We start from the raw sequence: 22,304 nt of genomic DNA on the forward strand, positions 1-22,304 counted from the left end.
TGTGTGGGGACAGAGAGGGCTGAGGGTTTCCATGTTCCCCCCATAAGCAGGACAGCAGAGAGTTCTCCCCACCGGCTCCTCTTCTGCATGTGGTGGGGCTGCATTTGCCTAGGGCTGCCCCTGTGGGTGGAGGGGGTGGGGATTTCCCCGGCTCCCCTGGCTGCAGGGAGCTCCCCACCCCAGTGGCCCCCCCACCCCTCTAACCATCTATGATCTCCTGGTCGCTGATGTGCTGCAGGTTGCAGTTAGTGCCATCACGGCTCAGCTCAGGCCGGGGGGCAGGACTCCAGCCGGGAGGGGGCATTGCCACATTTCCACGCAGCAGCATAGGACTGGGAAGAACGCAGCAGGGGGTGGTTCCCATCTTCCTCCCCCTCCTAGCCCTGGCTGCCCAGCCACACGCGGGGGGGGATGCAGGGGGAGCCCGTCAGTAGCGAGAAGCCACAGGCAGCACCTGGGGGCCACAAATAGGCCGAGGCCCCTGAACACATCTGTTAATCCACCTCTGGAAGAGCGGGGCTCTGTCTGTGGGGGATCAGCCTGGCAGTTAGGCCCACAGCCAGGGCCCGTCCAGCCTGCTGTCCCCACCCCTTCCATCCCGGGTGAGACCTATGGGCCCATCTAGCCCTGGTTTCCCGCCTCCAGAGCACTGGTCGGTATAGTCCCGCCTGCCAGGGAGGTGGCGCCATGGCAGTGGGAGGCGGACAGTCCTTCTCCCCCACACTCCCCGCGTCCCCCCTGCAAAAGCTGCAGGAAATAATCCGCCGCCCCCCCCCCCCCGCCTGCCCGCGGCTGTTCCCGTCACGCCTCGGCCCCCAGGGAGCGATCCCGGCCCCGCGGCCCTGGCGCTTCTGATACCAGGCAGCGCTGGGCAAAGGGGCCCCCCAGTTACACGCTGGCGGCGCAGGGCTGCGAGGAGCTCCGGGACAATCCCCGCGCTAGGGGCCGGGACTGGGGACGCCCGAGCCTCAGCATCCCCGCCAGGAATCGTTCTCTCACTGAGCTCTGATTGGTCAGCTCCTTGGAAGACGTATCCACCTTCTCTCACGCCTCCTCTCTCCCAGCTGTAATTGGCCCTTTTCATGTGTCCCGCCCCCTTTTCCGTGCTGCGATTGGTTGACTGAAGGGGGGCGTCACCCCACAGCCCTGAGCTACGATCGGTCAGCTTCGCGCAGGGCGTGTCCTTCTACTCGTGCCCCGCTCCTACTGCTCTGATGGGTCAACACGTCTTAGGGCGGATATGCTGGCTCCCGTTCTCACCGCTGATTGGTCACTGAAGCCTGGGGTGTACTTCCCCTCCCGCTGGTGCCTCTTTCTCTATGCTGATTGGTTAGCTCGGTAAAGGGGCGAGTCCCGAGCTGGCCCCGCCCCTCTGCCCGCCGACTGGCCGGTACAGGTTCCCGCTGATCCGTGGCGCGCGGGGGAGTTGGTCTCGCGAGGTTTTCCCAGAGCCCGGCGGCTTGGGGGAGCCGGAGTGAGCCGGGAGCGGACAGGTGGGGAGCGCTGGGACCTTGGACTAGACTCCCAGAGTGCCTCGCGCGGGGGGAACCAGACTCCCAGCGTGCCCCGCGCAGGGGTGGCACTGTGGGGGACAAGTGGGGAGGGGGAGTGGAGCTGGGGAGAGGGAAAGGGGGCAGGTGGGGCTGGGGATGGGAGTGGGGCAGGGGACGGTGGGGGACAAGTGGGGCTCGAGAGAGCTGGGAAAGGGGGCCAGGTGGGACTTGGGGGGACCAGGAGGGGCAGGTGGCGAGTGAGAGGCAAGGGAGCCTGGCGGGATCAAGGGAGAACGTGGGGCCTGAAGGGGGGTGCGGGAGGGGAAGGAGCTGCCTTGTTTGCTGTGCGGTGGCTCGGGTGCTAAAGGAGTTGGCGGATGTGATTGCAGAGCCATTGACCACTATCTCTGATAACTCATGGCCATCGGGGGAAGTCCCAGAGGACTGGAAAAAGGCTAATGTAGTGCCCATCTTTAAAAAAGGGAAGAAGGAGGATCCGGGGAACTACAGGCCAGTCAGCCTCACCTCAGTCCCTGGAAAAATCATGGAGCAGGTCCTCAAAGAATCAATCCTGAAGCACTTAGAGGAGAGGAAAGTGATCAGGAACAGTCAGCATGGATTCACCAAGGGCAAGTCATGCCTGACTAATCTAATTGCCTTCTGTGACGAGACAACTGGCTCTGTGGATGAGGGGAAAGCAGTGGACGTGTTGTTCCTTGACTTTAGCAAAGCTTTTGACACGGTCTCCCACAGTATTCTTGCCAGCAAGTTAAAGAAGTCTGGGCTGGATGAATGGACGATAAGGTGGATAGAAAGCTGGCTAGGTTGTTGGGCTCAACGGGTAGTGATCAATGGCTCCATGTCTAGTTGGCAGCTGGTATCAAGTGGAGTGCCCCAGGGGTCGGTCCTGGGGCCGGTTTTGTTCAATATCTTCATAAATGATCTGGAGGATGGCGTGGATTGCACCCTCAGCAAGTTTGCAGATGACACTAAACTGGGAGGAGAGGTAGATACGCTGGAGGGTAGGGATAGGATACAGAGGGACCTAGACAAATTGGAGGATTGGGCCAAAAGAAATCTGATGAGGTTCAACAAGGACAAGTGCAGAGTCCTGCACTTAGGACGGAAGAACCCAAGGCACCGCTACAGACTAGGGACCGAATGGCTCGGCAGCAGTTCTGCAGAAAAGGACCTAGGGGTTACAGTGGACGAGAAGCTGGATATGAGTCAACAGTGTGCCCTTGTTGCCAAGAAGGCCAATGGCATTTTGGATGTATAAGTAGGGGCATTGCCAGCAGATCGAGGGATGTGATCGTTCCCCTCTATTCGACACTGGTGAGGCCTCATCTGGAGTACTGTGTCCAGTTTTGGGCCCCACGCTACAAGAAGGATGTGGAAAAATTGGAAAGAGTCCAGCGGAGGGCAACAAAAATGATTAGGGGACTGGAACACATGACTTATGAGGAGAGGCTGAGGGAACTGGGGATGTTTAGTCTGTGGAAGAGAAGAATGAGGGGGGATTTGATAGCTGCTTTCAACTACCTGAAAGGGGGTTCCAAAGAGGATGGCTCTAGACTGTTCTCAGTGGTAGCAGATGACAGAACAAGAAGTAATGGTCTCAAGATGCAGTGGGGGAGATTTAGGTTGGATATTAGGAAAAACTTTTTCACTAGGAGGGTGGTGAAACACTGGAATGCGTTACCTAGGGAGGTGGTGGAATCTCCTTCCTTAGAAGTTTTTAAGGTCAGGCTTGACAAAGCCCTGGCTGGGATGATTTAATTGGGGATCAGTCCTGCTTTGAGCAGGGGGTTGGACTAGATGACCTCCTGAGGTCCCTTCCAACCCTGATATTCTATGATTCTATTCTATGATGTTATCGCAGGGTCTATCCTAAATCCGCAGACTGCAGCAGCCGTGGGCTGGGAGGGAACGTGGGCACGGGGCCGGGGGAGAGAAACGAGATGGTCTGTTCCCCTATAGGGACGGGGAGTCGTCTGGCCGCCCCCGGGACAATGGAGAAGAGGGAAGAGTCCAGGGGTCACCTGGACCCGCCAGCCACCTTTGGAGCCCCGAGACCCCCCGGTAACATCCACAGCTCTGAGAGTCCCCTCAGCCAAGCACCATGCGCTGCCGCCCCGGATGCCTGAGTCCCGTTCCATGTCCTGGTCTCTGCCCCCCTAGGGGTGAACTCCCTGCACTGCTGTCCAGGATGCCTGGGTCCCATTCCCCATCCCTGTCTCCAGCCCCTGGGTATGAGCGCCCTGCGCTGCCATCCTCCCGGACACCTTGGTCCCATTCCCCATCTCCAGCACCCTAGGGATGAGCCCCATGCATTGCCATCCAGATGCCTGGGTCCCATTCCATGCCATTTCTCCCATAGGTCCTAGGGGGCTGATCCCTCCCTCCCATTTCCAGAGCCGGTCGGCACCTCCCCTGTCTGCTTCTGGAACGGCTTCCTGGAGGGCAGGGCCCCCCTGCTGGCAGCCCCAGGAGCTCACGGAGCTGAGGCAGGAGAACCAGCGCCTCCGAGATGAGCTGCAAAGATGGACAGCAGGGGGCGCCAGGGCACCCAGGGGGAGGGCAGGAGCGGAGACAGAGGAGCCTGGAGCGCGGAGCAGGTAAAAGACCCCATTCCTCCTCCCGCCCCGATCCAGCCAGTCCCCACACTGGGGCCAGATGGGAGCAGGCGCGCCCTATAGGTGAAAGGCTCCATGTCTCCTTCCCCTGCAGGTCCCTGCACAGGGAGGCGGAGCCCCCAGCTGCCCATCATGCCCTGGCCATATCCCAGCAGGCCGAGCTCATTTCCCACCAGCTCCACGAGATCCAGCAGCTGGAGGCGGAGCTAGCTGGGCTCCAAACTGCCGCCCTCCAGCAGGAGGCCATGGTGGCCGCCAGGGAGAGCACCGTGGCCTGCCTGCAGGGGGAGCTGGAGCAGCTGAGGGGGAGGAGCCAGGCTGAGGGGGAGGCCCTGAGGGCGGAGCTAGAGGAGCAGAAGAGGCGTGGCCAGGCAGGAGCTACTGCCCTGAAGTCGGAGCTGGAAGAGTTGAGGAGGCGTGGCCAAGCAGAAACTAATGCCCTGAGGGCGGAGCTGGAAGCGTTGAGGAGGCGTGGCCAAGCAGAAGCCGACGCCCTGAGGGCAGAGCTAGCAGTGGCCACTGAGCAGCACCAGCAGGAGCTGGCGGTGGCGCGGCGGGAGCTGCAGGCGGCGCTGGAGGAAGGGAAGGCCCAGACCCAGAGGGCAACAGAGCGCCTGCAGGGGACGCTGGGGGAGCACCAGGCTGAGGTGAGTGGGGAGCTGGGAGCCAGGACTCCTGGGTTCTATCCCAGCTCTGGGAGGAGAGGGGGGTCTAGTGGTTAGAGCAGGGGGGGCTGGGAGCCAGGACTCCTGGGTTCTATCCCAGCTCTGGGAGGAGAGGGGGGTCTAGTGGTTAGAGCAGGGGGGGCTGGGAGCCAGGACTCCTGGGTTTCTTCCCACCCAGGTCCCCTCTCTCCCCCCAGCTCTCCCGTCTCTGCGTGGCCCATGGGGCTGAAGTTGGCTCCCTGCAGCAGCGGGCCCTGCAGCTGGAGCAGGAGCTGGAGGCCAGGGGACGGGAGCGCCAGAGCCTGCAGGAGCAGCTCAGGTAGGAACAGCCGCGGGATGGCGCCCCCTGGAGGCAGGAAGCCCCCATCCCTATGTGTCAACCCCCTGCTTTCTCCCCCTGCAGCACGGCCCAGGCGGAGCTGGCCTCCCAGCAGGCTCTGCTGCAGCAGCTACGGACCTACGTGGGAGAGCAGGGGAGCGGGCTGGGCCCCGAGAGGCAGCAGCTGCTTGGCCAGGTGCAGGTGAGGAGAGGCGAGCTACACAGGGGCAGTTCCTATTGTGTCCTGCAGGGGGCAGGACTGATTCCCCCCCAGCAGGGGGTGCTGACACATATGAGGGGGACAGGACTGATCCCCAGCTGGGGGCGCTGACACACATGAGGGGGACAGGACTGATCCCCAGCAGGGAGCGCTGACGCACATGGGGGTGGGGGACAGGACTGATCCCCAGCTGGGGGCGCTCACACCCTCCCCTTACCCCCAGCACCTAGAAGGGGAGCGCGATGCCCTGAGGACGACGGCGGAGCTGCTGCAGCTCAGACTGGCCTCGCTCAGCGACATCCTGGCCCTGCAGGAGCTGGAGCTGACCAGGAAGGTAACGGCCCCCTGGCACTGCTGGCTCGCTCTCCCCGGCACCCAGGGCTGGCCCAGTTCCCCAGGCCGGCAAAGGGGGTGCTGTGTTGTGGGGCGGGGGCTCAGCAGGGGGCGCTCTCCCCTGACACCCATGGCTGGCCCGGTTCCCCAGGGCGGCACTAGGAGGCGCTGTGCTGTAGGGGGCGGCGCTGTAGCCTGGTGTTGAACGAATGTCTCCCTCCAGCCCTGTGACCCCCTGCAGCCCGAGCCTGCCCAGAAGAGCCAGTCCCTGCTGAGCCGCTGGCGGGAGAAGGTCTTTGCCCTCATGGTGCAGCTCAGATCCCAGGAGCTCGGCCACGCGGACGCCACCAACCTGCTCCAGAGGAAGGTGAGGGCCTGCCGCAGGGGAGCGGGATCTAGTGCTGGGAGCAGGGGGCTGGGAGCCCGGACTCCTGGGTTCTATACTCCTGGGAGAATTCTGCACCAAAATTTTAAAATTCTGCATATCATATTTGAAAATTCTCCAAAATTCTGCACATTTGATTTGTCAGAATAGCACAATAGAATCATGCCAGTTGCAATTAGTTTGGTCATTTATTTCGAACTATCTCCCAGCGAGTATGTCTGTAACAATACAGACCAACCAAAAAAAGAAGCTGGTCATTTTGTTTTGACAAATAGATTCCTTACGAGGCGTATTAATACACAACTTTGTGTAATTCATCTAAATGACACTACAGCGCTGTATTTCCTGCACCCGTCAGAAGCAGTGCAAAGGCTTGGGGGCATCAGGGGTAACGGAGGAGCTGAGGGAGAGGGAAGGAGCCTGGAGGGTGCTGGGTGTGGGTGGGAGGTTTTTCTTTGGGGGGGGAGGATTGTTAGGGAATTGGGAAGCCTCCCCCGTGCAGACCCTGGCTGACCCCAAACCTCTCCCATTCAGTCAGGCACGTCTGCCCGTGTCCCTGCATCCCCGTGGGTCTCTGCAGCCCCCCGTCCCCAGGCTCAACGCTGTCCCCACCACTAGCCATTCTGAACCCCAGTCTGTGACCCCCCCAGCAGCCCTGTGTGCCCCGCTCTGTCCTAACCTGGCTCCGTGGGCAGGGTGCTGTGATCAGCTCCACTCCGGGGGGACTCTGCACCACGGGGCATCGAATTTTGTATTTTCCCACATAAAATACATTTTGCCGAAGAAGTGCTGCAGTTCCGCCGTTTGCCCACCAGAGGCCGCTGTGGCGCGAGGACGCAGCATAGACTCGTAGACCTGGCGGGGACCTCGAGAGGTCCCTAGTCCAGTCCCCTGCACTCATGGCAGGACCCAGTATTATCTAGACCGTCCCTGACAGGTGTGTGTCCAACCTGCTCTTAAAAATCCCCAGTGACGGCAATTCCACAACCTCCCTAGGCAATTTATTCCAGTGCCTGACCACCCTGACAGTTAGGAAGTTTTTCCTAATGTCCGACTAAACCGCCCTGGCTGCAATTGAAACCCATTGCTGCTTGTCCTGTCCTCAGAGGTTAAGAACAATTCTTCTCCCTCCTCCTTGTAACCCTTTACATATTTGAAAACTGTTCTGATGTCCCCTCTCAGTCTTCTCTTCTCCAGACTAAACAAACCCAGTGTTTTCTATCTTCCCTCAGAGGTCATGTTTTCTAGACCTTTCATCATTTTTGTTGCTCTTCTCTGGACTTTCTCCAATCTGTCCACATCTCTCCTGAAATGTGGCGCACAGAACTGGACACAATCCTCCAGTTGAAGCCTAATCAACAGGGAGTAGAGGAGAAGAATTACTTCTCATGTCTTGCTTACAACACTCCTGCTAATACATCCGAAAATGATGTTTGCTTTTTTTGCAACAGTGTTACACTGTTGACTCATATTTAGCTTGGGGTCCACTATGACCCCCAGATCCTTTTCCGCAGTACTCCTTCCTAGGCAGTCATTTCCCATTCTATATGTGTGCAACTGATTGTTCCTTCCTAAGTGGAGTGCTTTGCATTTGTCCTTATTGAATTTCATCCTATTTACTTCAGACCGTTTCTCCAGTTTGTCCAGATCATTTTGAATTATAATCCTATTCTCCAAAACACTTGCAAACCCTCCCAGCTTGGTATCACCTGCAAACTTTATAAGTGTACTCTCTATGCCACTATATAAATCACTGATGAAGATATTGGACAGAACCGGACCCAGAACCGATCCCTGCGGGACCCCACTTGTGATGCCCTTCCAGCATGAGTGTGAACCACTGATAACTACTCTCTGGGAACAGTTTTCGAACCAGTTCTGCACCCACCTTATAGTAGCTCCATCTAGGTTGCATTTCCCTTGTTTGATATGAGAAGGTCATGCAAGACAGTATCAAAAGCTTTACTAAAGTCAAGATATTCCATGTCTACTGCTTCCCCCCATCCACAAAACTTTCTTTGACAGGGTAACAAGCTATGAGGTTGGTTTGACACGCTTTGTTCTTGACAGATCCATGCTGGCTGTTACTTATCACCTTATTATCATTTAGGTGTTTGCAAATTGATTGCTTAATTATTTGCTCCATTATCTTTCCAGGTACAGAAGTTAAGCTGACTGGTCTGTAATTCCCCAGATTGTCCTTATTTCCCTTTTTATAGATGGGCACTATATTTGCCGTTTTCCAGTCTTCTGGAATCTCTCCTGTCTTCTATGACTTCTCAGAGATAATTGCTAATGGATCGGATATCTCCTCAGTCAGTTCTTTGAGTATTCTAGGATGCATTTAATCAGGCCCTGGTGACTTGAAGACATCTAACTTGTCCAAGTAATTTTTAACTTGTTCTTTCCTTATTTTCGCCTCTGATCCTACCTTATTTTCACTGACATTCACTACGTTAGACGTCCAATCGCCACCAACCTTCTTGGTGAAAACCGAAACAAAGAAGTCATTATGCACCTCTGCCATTTCCACATTTTCTGTTATTATTTTTCCCCCCTCATTGAGTAACGGGCCGACCCTGTCCTTGATCTTCCTTTTGCTTCTAATGTATTTGTAGAATGTTCTCTTCTTACCTTTTATGTTTCTAGCTAGTTTAGTTTCGTTTTGTGCCTTGGCCTTTCTAGTTTTGTGCCTACAGACTTGTGTTGTTTATATTCATCCTTTGTAATTTGACCGAGTTTCCACTTTTTGTAGGACTCTTTTTTGAGTTTTAGATCATTGAAGATCTCCTGGGGAAGCCAGGGTGGTCTCTTGCCGTATTTCCTATCTTTCCTACGCAGCGGGATAGTTTGCTCTTGTGCCCTTAATAATGTCTTTTTGAAAAACTGCCAACTGTCTTCAATTGTTTTTCCCCTTAGACTTGCTTCCCATGGGATCTTCCCTGCCAACTCCCTGAGTTTGCTAACGTCTGCCTTCTTGAGATCCACTGTCTTTATTCGCTGTTCTCCCTCCTGCCATTCCCTAGAATCATGAACTCTCTTGTTCCATGGTCACTTGCACTCAAGCTGCCGTCCGCTTTCAAAGTCTCAGGAACGCCGCTGGCTCTTCTGGTGCCACAGCGCCCTCCGGGGGCAAAAGGCAGAACCGCAGCACTCTCAGGCAAAATGTGTTTTATACGGGGAAAATACACACTGATGCCAGACAGAGGAATTCTGCACGTCCGCAGGTGCGCAGAATCCTCCCAGGAGTAGTTCTATCCCCCCCTCTCTCTAGGTCTCAGAGCTGCAAGGTGAAGTGGAGTCGAGGGACCAGAAGGTGGCGCTGCTGCTTCACAGCCTTCAGGATAAGACAGCTGAGGCCGATATGGAACGAGTGAACAACAAGGTTTGGTCCTGGCTCAGGGGGGCGGGGAGTGGGGCTTTTCCCCTCTAGGGGGCACTGGCTCCCATCCGGCCCCAGGGCCGGGACTGGCTGGCTCAGGGAGTGGGGAATGGCACCCCGGGGCGGGCACTGGCTGGCTCAGGGAGTGGGGAATGGCACCCCGGGGCGGGCACTGGCTGGCTCAGGGAGTGGGGAATGGCACCCCGGGGCGGGCACTGGCTGGCTCGGGAGGGTGGGGAATGGCACCCCGGGGCGGGCACTGGCTGGCTCGGGAGGGTGGGGAATGGCACCCCGGGGCAGCGACTGGCTGGCGCTGGGGGGGGGGGGGAGAGGAAATGGCATCTTGGGACGGGCACTAGCTGGCTCGGGGGTGGGGAATGGCACCCCGGGGAAGGCACTGGCTGGCTCGGGGTGGGGGGAATGGCACCCCAGGGCGGGCGCTGGCTGGGGTGGGGGTGGGGAATGGCACCCCAGGGCGGGCGCTGGCTGGCTCGGGGGTGGGGAGGGTGGGGAATGGCACCCCGGGGCAGGCGCTGGCTGGGACTGGCGCTCTGCTCCCTTGCAGACGCTCCGGGCCGAGCTGTCTCACCGGGAGGACTCAGGGCAGCGTCTCCAGCGCCGGGCAGAAGCGGCCGAGGGCGCCTTGCGGGGTCTTGTGGAGACCGTGAGCAGGTACCGCTGGGGGGCGCTCTACAGACAAACAGGGGGACCTCTGGGGAATAGAGGCCTTTCCCCTCTAGGGGGCGCCAGCTCCGATCTGGCCCCATCCAGGATTCCTAGCTCTGATCTTGTGCCCCCATTAGCATGACCTTATAGCTGGCTGCTCCTGCCACACCCCTGCTACCCAGAATCCTTTGCTGCATCGTTTTGGCTTCTGTGGACCATCAGCCTCTGGGGCTGATGTGATTGAGGTCACGACCCCGGCTGTCCCCTCATCCTCCAGTTCTGGGGTCACAGGCCCAGCGGGTGGGACGCGAGGTGTGTGATTGGTCGGGGTGTGGAGGTCCTGCCCTCTGACCCTTGGTCTCATCCTGTCCGCAGGCTCCACCAGCAGGTTGGGGGGCAGGAGGCAGAGCTGAAGGCAGCCGCATCGAGCCTGGCAGGGCTGGGAAACCGAGTCACCTTCGCCGCCAAGAGAGTCGACACCATCCAAGGTGAGCGGGACGAACCGGAACAGTGAATCCAAACGATGGGCCCGTCTTCGCTGGTGTCCCGCCTGCCGCAGGACAAACCTATGGGCCCATCCAGCCCGGTGTCCTGGATCAGATCTTCCATGGGTCTCAACAGGATACACGATCCCCCTTCACTTCCTGTCCCAAACTTTTGAGCAGAGTCACTGTGCGGCTGTTGCCCAGCCGCCCCGCCCCAGAGGTGGCTACATTTCAGCGCCAGGGGGGCGATCCCCGTGCGGCACCCCTGTAGGGCTGTTCCCAGCCGCCCCGTCCTAGAGGTGGCTGCATCTCTGGGCCATAACTCTACATCTATGCGGTTGCAGGGCTGGTGTCTCGTAAAGTGGCCCTGGCTCGACTGCAGAGAGACGAGCAGCCCAAGGCCGCTGGGTCGGAGAATGACGGGTGAGTCCTCTCCAGCCCCATCCCACCCCCGGGGACAGGAACCAGCTGATCTCACAGCGCTTATAGGGGCGCCACAAGGGAGTGGGGTCTAGTGGTTAGAGCGGGGGGGCTGAAAGCCAGGACTCCTGGGTTCCATCCCCAGCTCTGGGAGGGGAGTGGGGTCCAGTGGTTAGAGCAGGGGGGGCTGGGAGCCAGGACCCCTGCAGGGGGCTGTCTGACTCTTTCGCTCCCCCCCTTCCCTCCCAGCCCGTCCCACGAGGCTCTCCGGGCCGAGCTGGCCCTGCTGCACCAGGAGCGGGACCGTCTGGTGGCCGAGCTGAAGAAGGGGGCCCAGATCCTCGAGCAGCAGGTGGCCGAAGCCCGGGAGAAAGGTACGTGGGCCGGGTGGAGCTCGACGGCGGCCCCCGGTGCACAGGTGGAACCGCACCCGACAGTCTTTCCCCACCTCTGGCTGCGGTGCCCGGCTGGGGTGCAGCCCCTCCTGGCTACAGCGGGGAGTGCCCAAGGTCCCGGCAGGTTAATAACAAACCCGTCCCGTCTCCCATCTGGCCGCAGCGGAGCGGGAGCTGCGGGAGGCGACGCGGAGCCTGCAGGGGGCGCTGGAGCAGAAGGCGGAGCGGGAGCGGCGGCGGCAGCAGGGGCAGCTGGAGGGGGCGCAGCGGGAGCTGCAGGAGAGCCTGGAGGCGGCCGAGGGGCTGAGACGGGAGCTGGCTGGGCTGCGGCATGAATATGAGAGAGGTACGGGGAGGGGACGGGAGGGAGGGCGGGCTGGGGGGGCAGGGCATGCTTCAGGGAGCGGATGGGGGTCAGTGCGAGGTGCCGTGCTGCAGGGAGGGGAGCAGTGGGGGGTGCCATGTGGGGAGTGGGTCGGCGGGGGGCGCCATGCTGCGGGGAGTGGGGCGGGGGCACAGTGGGGGGCTGCGGGGAGCGGGGTGGGTGGCAGCAGGGGGCGCTGGGCTGCAGGGACTGGGGTGGGAGCAGTGGGGGGTGTCGGGGAGCAGGGCGGGGGCGCCTGGGCTGTGGGGGGTGGAGGGGGGCTCAGCAGGGGGCAGTGGCCTGTGGGGACCGGGGCGGGGGGAGCCGGGGAGCAGCGTGAGGGTCAGCAGGGGCCCCGGGCTTTGGGGAGCAGTGGGGGTCAGCAGGGGGCGCTATCCCCCGGCAATCAGAGCTAACCCCCTCGCCCCCCCTTCCCGCAGCCCTACAGGAGAAGGTGACGGAGGTGGAGTCCCGGCTGCGTCGGGATCTCTCGGAGCTGGAGCAGAGGCTCAACGAGGCCCGAAGGGAGCACACGAAGGCCGGTGAGAGACGCCCCCGCCAGCGCCCCTCAGTCCTGACCCCCAGCTAGCCCAGCCCCAGGCTCCCCCCACTGCTCCCCTGCAGCCCCCTCACCTGCCCTCTCCCCGCAGTGGTCGCCCTACGTCAGGCCGAGCGCCAGGCAGCCCGTGACAAAGCCAGGAGCCAGGAGCTGGCGCGACTGCAGGAGGAAGCCAAGCGGGAGGCGACGGGCCGGCTGCGGGCACGGCTCCAGGCGCTGGAGAGAGACAAGAACCTGCTGATGGTACGTGCTGGGTTGGGGAGTGCCCCTGTGGGAGCCCCCAGTGCCTAGCCGCAGCCCCTGCTGTCCCAGGCCTGGGCTCCCCCCGGGCACCGCACGCACCTGCCTTCCTGACCCCGCCTCTCCCCCCAGGCCACCCTGCGGCAGGAGGGGCTCCTGGCCCAGTACAAGCGGAACCGGCTGGCGGCCCAGCGGGACCCAGGGGAGCCAGCAGGGACCGGGCAGCAGCCACCGCCGGGGAAAGGGGGAGCCCGGCCTCCCTCCAAAGGTACCAACCTGCTTCCAGCCCCCCAGCGGGATCCGACCCAGACACCCCCCCGCCCAGGCCATGGCCCACCCAGAGGCCCCCCACCCAAGTCCCTCCAGCCTGGGCGATGGCCCACCCAGAGTTTCCCTGCTGGGGGCCCCCCTGCCTCCCCCTGCCAGGATCCCCACCCAGCCAGTATGGCCCCCCGACCCTCACCTGCTAAGCTCTCCCCCATACTGATCTCCCAGCCCCCTCTCCCCACAGAGACCTTGGCTGCGGTGCTGGACGACCTGCAGAGCCTCAGCACGGCCCTCCTGCGGGAGGAGGACGAGGAGACGCCGCCAGAGGAGGAAGGCAGCGCCGAGGATGAGGAGGGGCCGCCCTGACGGGGGGGGCGGGGAGCTGCCCCCCCGTCTGGTGGCTGGTTTTCATGGATGTGGAATAAAGATCGTTTGCATTAAACACGAGCACATTCTTGTGGCTGAGTCTGCCGTAGAACCCAGGAGTCCTGGCTCCCAGCTGTTCCCCCCCCCACACTCTAACCACTAGACTCCACTCCCCTCCCAGAGCCGGGGAGAGAACCCAGGGGTCCTGGCTCCCATATTCCTTGTTTGTGCACATTCCTGTGGATTTGCCCCCCCGTCACAGGTGCTGTTAATTACCCACAGTTCCGATTGAGCAGCCCCCTGCTGTTGCCTTGACCCCTTTTGCCCCCCAGCTGTTGGGACACACCCCATCTCCCACCCCCACCCATGCTACCCAGCGGGGGCAGGGCTCCCCACATGTCACAAGGGGTCACGGGCTGAGTGTCGCCCGGCTGGTCTCGCCATGAAGATACGTGGGGTCGCCCCCCCGCAAGTTAGTGCTGGGGCCGCGGGGGGAGGGGGGGGAAAGACGCCTGAGCCCAGGGCTCCCTGCCGGCCAGGCGTGGGCGCTGGATCGGTGCCGCGGGGCCCCCACCACCTCTCCCAGCCCAGCTGCTCTCCAACGACCCCCCCACCGTTTCCTTTGCTGTGGGTCAGGTTCCTTCCCTCCCCATTTCCTATAACTCCCTCCCCGCCCCCGCCCCCGCCCCCGCCCCAAAAGCCTGGGCCTCTACCCCTCTCGACCCCTCCCCTCTCATCCCTCCCCTCCCCTGAGCCCCTCCCCTCCCAGCTCCTTCCCTCTCAGCCCCCCCCTCCCCTCCCCTGAGTTCCTCCCCTCTCAGCCCTTCCCCTCCCCTGAGCTCCTCCCCTTCCAGCTCCTCCCCTCTCAGCCCTGCCCCTCCCCTCTCAGCCCTTCCCCTCCCCTGAGCTCCTCCCCTCTTAGCCCTTCCCCTCCCCTGAGCTCCTCCCCTTCCAGCTCCTCCCCTCTCAGCCCTGCCCCTCCCCCCTCTCAGCCCAGCCCCTCCCCTCCCCTCTCAGCTCTTCCCCTCCCCTGAGCCCCTCCCAGCTCCTCCCCTCTCAGCCCCTCCCCTCCCCTCCCAGGTTCTTCCCTCTCAGCCCCTCCCATCTCAGCCCCGCCTGTTCCCTGCTGGCTCTTCCCTCCACCTGGGTCCCTGCCCGCATGCGCATGCGCAACCCCCTCCCCAGGTTCGCCCCTCCTTCCACGACCGTTGAGGCGCTCGCGCTCCGGCCCCGCCCCACTCCTGTCAATTTCGGCCAATCAGCAGTCGCCCGCCCGTCCGCTCCCCACGTGACTCCGCGGTCCCGGCCAATCAGGGAGCGGTCGCCCAGGCCAAAGCCAATGGGTAGCAGCGGCCGCGCCCACGAGTCCCAGCTCGGCCAATTAGCGGGCGACTCCCCAGGCAGCGCGCGTCGAACGGGAGCCCGGGCAGCCGCTGTGGCCGGCGGACGCTCAGCGCCGGGCCGAGACAAGGGGAGGGGGAAACCGGGGTCCCGGAGCTACGTCACCGGGGGGGACCCCGATTACCAAGGAGACCGGGGGTCTGGAGCTACGTCACCGGGGGGACCCCGTTACCAAGGAGACCGGGGGTCCGGAGCTACGTCACCGCGGGGACCCTGTTGCCAAGGAGCCCGGGGCCCGGAGCAGCGTCACTGCGGGGGCCCCGTTACCAGCAAGGCCTGGGTTCTAGAGCCGTGTTGCCAAGGCGACCGGGGCCATGCCCGCCAGCCTCGCGGGCCGGGGGGCTCTAGCGCTGCGTTGCTAGGAGACCAGGGTCCTAGCGCCGAGCAGGAGGGGTCGGGGTGCTAGAGCTGCGCAGACAGGTTGCCATGCCGACCAGGGCGTGAGTTCTAGAGCAGCGTTGCCAAGAGACGCGCTGTTCTGGAGCCGCTTTCCCATGGGGGGGGTTCTAGACCGGCGTTCGTGAGAGGCTCTCGATCCTGAGGGCAGAGCTAGAGACACGGGGGGGGGCGGTTCTGGAGCTCTGTCAGCAAGAGGGGGATCTAGAACCGCAGAGGGGCAGTGGGTCTGGAGCGGGGAAAGGGCCCTGCCAGGCTCCAGAACTGCGTTGCAGAGGAAGGCAAAGGAGATCCAGAGCTGGGGAAGGGGGAGGCGTCCAACCCGTCCCTCTCGCTCTATCTCAGCCTCCAAGCCCCCCATGCTTTGGCTCCCCTGAGCCCACGGGGGGGCCGGTAGCGGGGTCCCCCCACCCCCTGCAGGGAGCCAGTGCACTTTAGCAGCAGCCAGGGCGGGGAGACGATGCCGTGAGCTGTTTTGTCGTCAGCTAGATAACGAGGGAGGTAACGGGAGGGAATTAATCCCCCCACACACACACACCCGGGGCAGGAGAGGTTGGGGCAGGTCTAGTGCCCGCAGCAGGAGCTGGGTAAATTTCCAGCCACTGCTACCATGAGTTGCTCCGGTCTCAGCCAGTAAACTTTTCAGAGAAGAATAGAACCCAGGAGTCCTGGCTCCAAGCCCCCCCCGTTCTAACTCACTATACCGCACCCCCTCCCAGAGCTGGGATAGAACCCAGGAGTCCTGACTCCCAGCACCCTCTCCCCAATGCTGGGGAGGGGGAGCCGGCCATGCCGTCTGAGGCCCTGCCCTGCTTCCAGCTGCTGCGGATGGGCCCAGCCTGCCCGGGGGATGACCCGAACCGGGACCTGCACACCTTCCGGCCAGCTGGGCCGCACTGCACCTACCGGCTGGGGCGCCGGGCCGAGGTCTGCGACGTCCCCCTGGTGTCGGAGCGCAACCCGGGGCTGGTGTCCCGCATCCACGCCGAGATCCACGCCGAGAGGGACCCGCACAGCACCGCCGGGGAGTGGCGGGTCTGCCTGGTGGACTGCAGCACCCATGGTGAGGGCTGGGGGGCGCTGTGCTGGGGAGAGCGGGGCGGGAGTTCAGCAGGGGGCGCTCTGCCCTGGCACTCAGCGCTGGCTCATGCCTTAACACCATTGCTCTGGATCCCCGCCCAGTTAATTCCTTCCTCTGTACTTCGCATTGGAGACGATTCCCTTTTCACTTCCTGTTTAAAGACTCGCCCAGGGTCACTAGCTGCCGAGCCTCACCCCAGAGGCAGCTGCATTTCAGCCCCAGGCCTGTCATCCCAGTGCAGGGTCCCTGGGTGGCCACTAATCATGCCCCACCCCAGAGGTGGCTGCATGTCAGTGGCGACTGAAAAGATCCCAGAGGGTAAGTTATCACACACACAACCAATCCTCCCTCCCTTTGTGTTCTCCCATAGACACCCCTCTGTCTAAGGCAGCGGTTCTCGGCTTGCAGGCCGCATGCAGCCCAGTTAGCACACAGCTGTGTGCTAGTGGCTGCCGGGCCGCGTGGCGTCCAGGTTTCCAGCTTCCCAGTGCACCAGGGTCCTGGCTGCCCGCCGCGATGTGTCGGGGTCGCCAGCTGGCTCCGTGGGGCCCGGGGCTGCCGCCCAGCCCTACAGAGTCCAGGGTCAGTGATGGGGCTGCCACCCGGCCCCGCACAACAGGGTCTGGGGTCCCTGCCACCCTGCCCAGGGCTCCACTCCTGGGCCCACTCTGTGGAGCACTCTCTGGGTGGGAGGCACTGGGCATAGGGTCTGCCGGGGGGGGGGGGGGGGGTCAGGGAGAGGGGGGCGTTGTGGTTCTCAACCTGTGGACCAGGTAACACGTTGTGGGCTGCATATGCGGCCCACGATGATAAATAGGTTGAGACCCACTGGTCTAAGGTATCCGCGTGTCTGTCCCTCACCCCATACTCCTCTTTCTGCCTGTCTATCAAGCTATCCATCCCCATACACATCTACCTGTCTCTCTGTCTATCCCCATACACACCTACCTGTCTGTCTGTCTGTCCCCATACACGTCTGTCTATCTATCTATCCATCCCCATACACACCTGTCTCTCTCCATCCCTATCCACGTCTGCCTATCTGTCTGTTCATCCCCATACACACCTATGTGTCTGTCTGTCCCCATACACGCCTGTCTATCCATCCATCCCCATATACCCCATCTCTCTAATCTCCCTCCCCCAATATCTATCATCTCTCCATCTAGTTCTACCTCTATTCGTTTAATTAAAATTAAAAAACCCTGGAAATTCCCTGACCCAAAGCTCTGTGCATGTCGCCCCCGTGAGCCTGGCAGTTCCCATGAGCAGGACTCGCTCCCCTGTGGCCACTAGCCCACCACCAAGTATGCCAGGGACCCCTGGCCTCCCCCTTCACCCCGCTCTCTCCTTCCCATCTCCGCCAGGCACCTACGTCAACGCGGTGCGGGTGCCCCGGGGCCGGCGCCTGGAGCTGAGCGACGGAGACCTGGTCACCTTCGGCCACCCGGACCCTGTGCCCGAGGGCTGCGCCCTGGCACCCCCGCCTGACGACTCGGAGTTCTGCTTCCTCTTCCAGAAGGTACGGGTGCAACCTCAGGATTTCGCTGCCATCACGGCCCCCAAGGCCCCCTGGCCGCTCCCCTGCGGCTTCAAACCCGTGCTGCCTGGCGGCAACCATCGCATCCGCCCACTAGCCCGGCCCGCGGGGCCCTCTCGCCCTTCCCGCCCCAAGGCCACCCTGATCCTCAGCTCCATCGGCAGCCTCAGCAAGCTCAAACCACAGCCGCTGACTTTCACCCTGAACCGGGGTCCGAGGTCGGAGCCTCCCACCCGGCCCAGGGCCTCCAGGAGCCGTCGGAAGTCGGCCCACACGCTGCTCCCCGAGCTGGAGGATGAGGTGACCCGGCTGGACGAGGAGCCGTGGGCTTGTGAGCCGGACGGATACAGCTGCCAAAGCCCACTGCGGAAGGCGCAGGAAGGGGCGGGGAGCGGCAGGGCGCAGCCGGATGCGCGACTGAAGGTCCAGGTCACGCCAAGCGGGTGAGTCGAGTCGGTTTCCCAGCATGCTCTGTGGAGGGGGCAGGATCATAGCACCTACATCTCCCCCGAAAGGGCTGGAGATTGCCCTGCTACCCTCAGCTGTCATCGTCCGCCCTGTATTATACTCGGCACTGCCCACAGTGCTCTGCCCCGGAGCTGGGCGCACACAAGGCTCTAAACTCACAATAAGGTGTGGGGGGGCCCAGCCTGGCATTGGGACCTCCGAGAGGCCAGCGTGGGTGAAGGGGGAGCCGTCGGGTTTAGCACTGAGGCAGCAGTTGGTTTGTAGGGTCCTGTGATAACATGAGGGGCTAGTGGAGCCAGCCAGTGTCTCCTAGAGGGGAAAGGCCCCGTGCCCCACCTGACCCACCCTGTCCCTTGCCCTGGGTCCAGATCAGAGCCAGCATCCCCGAGAGGGGACAGGCCCCGGGCCCCATTCCCTGCCCCCCTGAGTCAGCCAGTCCCCGCCCTGGGGCTGGATCGGAGCCGGTGCCCCTAGAGGGGGAGGCCCAGCGTCGCTCACCTCTCCCGTCCCGTTGCAGGAAGCGGCGGGGGCGGCCGCGGAAGCACCCGCTGCGTGACACCTGCCAGGTGTTCTCGCAGACGCTGCTGGCGGCGGAGCCCTGTGCGGCCCCGCGCTGCCGCCTGCCCCAGGACGAGACGGTGCAGTGGGTGCAGTGCGACGGCTGCGACGCCTGGTTCCACGTGGCCTGCGTGGGCTGCAGCTACAGCGCCGTCCAGGAGGCCGACTTCCGCTGCGGGGGCTGCCGCACGTAGCCGCGGGGCAGGGGAGCACGGGGCGGCCAGGAGACCGGAGACTGTGCAAGATGGGCAGGGAGTGGTGAAACGGGGCCAGGCGATTGTGCGCGCACACAGACAGTGACTGGTGAAACCGGGCCAGGCGATTGTGCGCGCACACAGCCAGTGATTGGTGAAACATGACACCTTGGAAGGGACTGGTGAAATCGTGGGAGACCAGCAATGACTGGTGAAATTGTGCCAGGCAATTGTGCATGCCCAGCGGCTAGTGCCACCATGCCAGCCAAGTGGGGACTGGGTGAAAACAGCCGAGGAGCCTGAAGCAAGAAACGTAAGCCGGGCACGTGGCTGGCGATGGAAACAAGAGATGCCCGACTCGTGACTTGTGCAAAAGTGCCAAGACGATTGTGCAAACCTGGGAGCCGAGCACATCCCCCTGGGCTGGGATTTCTGTTCCCCTACAGGGAATGGGACATGGGGCCTTTCCTCTCTACGGGGCACCAGCTCCACAATCCAGCCCCAGCGCACGTGAGCTGTGGCTTGTGAAAATGTGCCCGGTGGGGTGAGAGCCAATGGAGGGCCGATGCCTGAGCAGCGCCTCACACTGACTGTGCCGGGCTTTCGCTCCCAATCGGGCCGGGCGTTGGCCTGGTGCCTCATCAGAGCATTTGGCAGTTGTGCGCAGCATGGACATCGAAGTAGCGGCTTGCAGAAACTACACGTGGCCCTCGTGACAAAAAAAGACAGCTGTGCAGCCTCGCACAAGGAGGTGACCTGGCCGTTTCCACGCCCACAAGGACTCCAGGAGGGCATCCAAGACACGCACACCCCCGTGCGATTGACTCGTCTGCCAGCCTTTACACCCCATTCCCTTCCTTCTTTCCATAGCAGCCGCTTTTCCCTGCGTCTGGATTTCCCCGTGCGAATACACCCAGTCATCATGGCCTCCCACGGAGCCGCTTCCCCGCTCCCTTCTTCCTTCCAGGGGAGGGGAGACAGAAAAGAAGGGAGTGAAAACGCGCTGGAAAGGCCAGAAAAACTGGATTTTTCAGCCTGTTCCTAAAACGGGGTTCTTCTTCCTATTCCTAAACCAGACCTTTCCCACCCACTACGCTGGTGAATGACTCCCCCCCGCCCCGCTGCGGGCGGAGACACGGATCCACCTCTCCCCTCGGTTGTTTTTTCCTTCTTTTGCTCTGGCACCAAAAAAAAAAGGGGGTGGGGTGTTTCTAACTGATCACCTGTTTGTTTTTCTTCACCATCCCGCTCCACTTGTGCCCATTGCAGTCTAACATGCGCCACAAAACCAACCCCTGGCGAATGGTTTGTGTGTAGCTGCCGCCCACTCCGAATTTGCTACAGCACAGAGCACCCTATATGTGCCTAGCTCCCTCCTCAGCTACTACGCGCCTGCCAGCAGGAGGCTGGTATTGCAAGCCTGGGAATTGACCCTCTGGGAGCAGGAGAAGCCGGGGGGCGCACCCCCAGAGGGGAACAGCGGCTCAGGGGGCAGGGAGTTGGGAGATCAAGACCCCCTCGCAAATCCATCATCTACAGTGCGGTCCCATTCCCTGCTGGCCACAGCTGTCGCTTCCCCGGATCCGGTCGATCACAACCAAACCGAACCTGCAGGCAGATCTCTGTGTGGCCTGGGTTCAGGTGGGGAGGGGAGTGGGGTCTAGTGGTTAGAGCGGTGGGGGGGGGGGGGAGCCAGGACTCCTGGGCTGTCCCCCCCGGGGAGGAGAGTGGGGTCTAGTGGTTAGAGCAGGGGGCAGCGGGGAGCCAGGACTCCTGGGTTCTGTCCCCAGCTCTGGGAGAGGAGTGGGGCCTAGTGGTCAAAGCAGGGGGGGCTGGGAGCCAGGACTCTCTCTTGCTGCCCCAGTGACCTGAGCTTCAGTCTTTTCCTGTTACACCCGCCCCAGTGAGAAGAGGCAGTGTCAGGGCTGCGGTGCTAGCCCAGGGTGGGGGGTTTCCTGGCTGGGAAGGTAGCGGAGGCCAGGTGGCCTTGGGGGGGTTAAATCCTGCCAGGCAAAGCCCCACCCTGAGTCAGTGGCCGCCCTCGCTTCCCTGCTGGAACTTGGACCTGCACGCTGCCTCTCATTCCATGCAGTAGTGTGCGGTACAGTCACTCTGCGAGCCCTGCCTGGGAAACAAGACCTGGCCCTGGCTCTGAGTGCTGGATCTGTGCTGCAGGGAGCAGGGTGGGGGGCTCGGCAGGGGGCGCTGGGGAGGGGGGCTGGGCTGCAGGGAGCGGGGCAGGAGAGGGTTTTTTTCCCCATGTTACAAAGCCAGACACGGACACCACACGTCGTTTGGGTAACGAGTCATTTAATAAGGCACCAAGAGGGGGGTGGGTGCGAGCGTGCAGCAGCTTCCCGTCAAGACACCGCCCGGGATTCTCGCCCCTGCCCAGTAAAACCCAAATCACTTTCCCCACATCAGATTCAGCAGCAAAAAAAAGAGAGAGAAAAGATTGGGTGGGGGAAGCAGGTGGCAGGGGTGCAGCCAGAGGGGTCAGGAAACTCTCGCCTCCTGCTGGAGAAAAAGAGTCTTACACTATTTACACCATTCCCTAAAAAAGAGCTACAAAGTCTAGAGGAACGTGGCTGATCTAGGGAAAAAAAAAACCCCTGAGGTTCCTGGGATGGGAGATGGGGGGCTGTGGGGTCCCTGGGGGTTGTTGCAGAGCAGCCGGACACTCAGGAGGCTGGAGGTGGTTGCGTGGTTCTGGGGTCACAGTGGTTCTAAATTCCTCCTGTCCTGGTTCTGGAGTCACTGCGGGTCTAGACTTGACGCATGTTGGTTCTGGAATCACTGTGGTTCAGTATCGTGACATCTTTGGCAAAGGGAGCAAGGTTCTAGACTCACTGTACTCGTTCTAGAGTCGACAACGAGCTGCTGCAGCTCTGGACTTTCCCCCCTGCAACCTGAAGTTCCTGAAGGGGAGATAGGGTTTGGACACCCCTGCCCTAGACCCTCCATGGGAGGAGGCCTCAGAAGTGGGTGACTCTCAGAACTGGGTGACTGGGCTCTAGAGCCAGAGTGGTTAGTCTAGATCAGTGGTTCTCAAACTGTGGGTCGGGACCCCATTTTAATGGGGTCACCAGGACTGCTTAGACTTGCTGGTGCACGGGGCTGAAGCCCAAGGGATTCACCCTTGGATGGTGGGGATCAGGTTACAGGCCCCCTGGCTGGGGTTGAAGCCTTTGGCTTTGACCCCTACCCTGCCCAGGGCAGGGGGCTCGGGCTTTGGCTCCCCCATGCAGGGCAGTGGGAATCCGGTGGACTCAGGCTTCAGTTCCCCGCCCCCCCCTTGGGGTCGCGTAGTAATTTTTGTTTTCAGAAGGGAGTCACGGTGCGATGAAGTTTGAGAAGCCCTGGTCTAGATCTCATACACATAGGTTGATGGAAGCTCACCAGGATGGAGCTCTAGTTTCACCCGGATGTTCTAGAGCCCCTCCCCACTGTCGGGCTACACGGGAGGTTCTA

General features: G+C 61.7%; 2 protein-coding genes across 5 annotated transcripts; both read left to right on the plus strand.

Moving 5' to 3' along the window:
• The first annotated feature begins 1,343 nt into the window (after nt 1-1,343).
• CCHCR1 (coiled-coil alpha-helical rod protein 1) lies at nt 1,344-13,249 on the plus strand. 4 transcript variants are annotated; one of them, XM_074971082.1, is made up of 19 exons: nt 1,344-1,493; nt 1,883-2,122; nt 3,474-3,575; nt 3,874-4,111; nt 4,224-4,776; nt 4,992-5,113; nt 5,198-5,315; nt 5,557-5,667; nt 5,908-6,033; nt 9,326-9,436; nt 9,999-10,105; nt 10,475-10,587; nt 10,929-11,007; nt 11,254-11,378; nt 11,563-11,745; nt 12,204-12,305; nt 12,414-12,565; nt 12,695-12,830; nt 13,074-13,249. In XM_074971082.1, the coding sequence occupies exons 2-19, from the start codon at nt 2,038-2,040 to the stop codon at nt 13,193-13,195; spliced, it is 2,685 nt and encodes an 894-aa protein (XP_074827183.1). In that variant the 5' UTR covers nt 1,344-1,493; nt 1,883-2,037; the 3' UTR covers nt 13,196-13,249. The 4 variants fall into 4 exon arrangements, with proteins under 4 accessions (XP_074827183.1, XP_074827186.1, XP_074827185.1 ...); XM_074971081.1 differs by having other exon boundaries at nt 1,361-1,493; nt 5,890-6,033; XM_074971084.1 differs by lacking the exon at nt 1,883-2,122 and having other exon boundaries at nt 1,355-1,493; nt 5,890-6,033.
• A 1,438-nt stretch (nt 13,250-14,687) lies between these two features.
• Nucleotides 14,688-20,111, plus strand: TCF19 (transcription factor 19). The gene is made up of 3 exons (XM_074970591.1): nt 14,688-16,055; nt 17,441-18,056; nt 18,599-20,111. The coding sequence occupies exons 1-3, from the start codon at nt 15,782-15,784 to the stop codon at nt 18,831-18,833; spliced, it is 1,125 nt and encodes a 374-aa protein (XP_074826692.1). The 5' UTR covers nt 14,688-15,781; the 3' UTR covers nt 18,834-20,111.
• The last annotated feature ends 2,193 nt before the right edge of the window (nt 20,112-22,304 follow it).

Source organism: Natator depressus, chromosome 14 (assembly GCF_965152275.1).
Source record: "Natator depressus isolate rNatDep1 chromosome 14, rNatDep2.hap1, whole genome shotgun sequence".
In the NCBI taxonomy this organism is placed as follows: Eukaryota; Metazoa; Chordata; order Testudines; family Cheloniidae; genus Natator; species Natator depressus.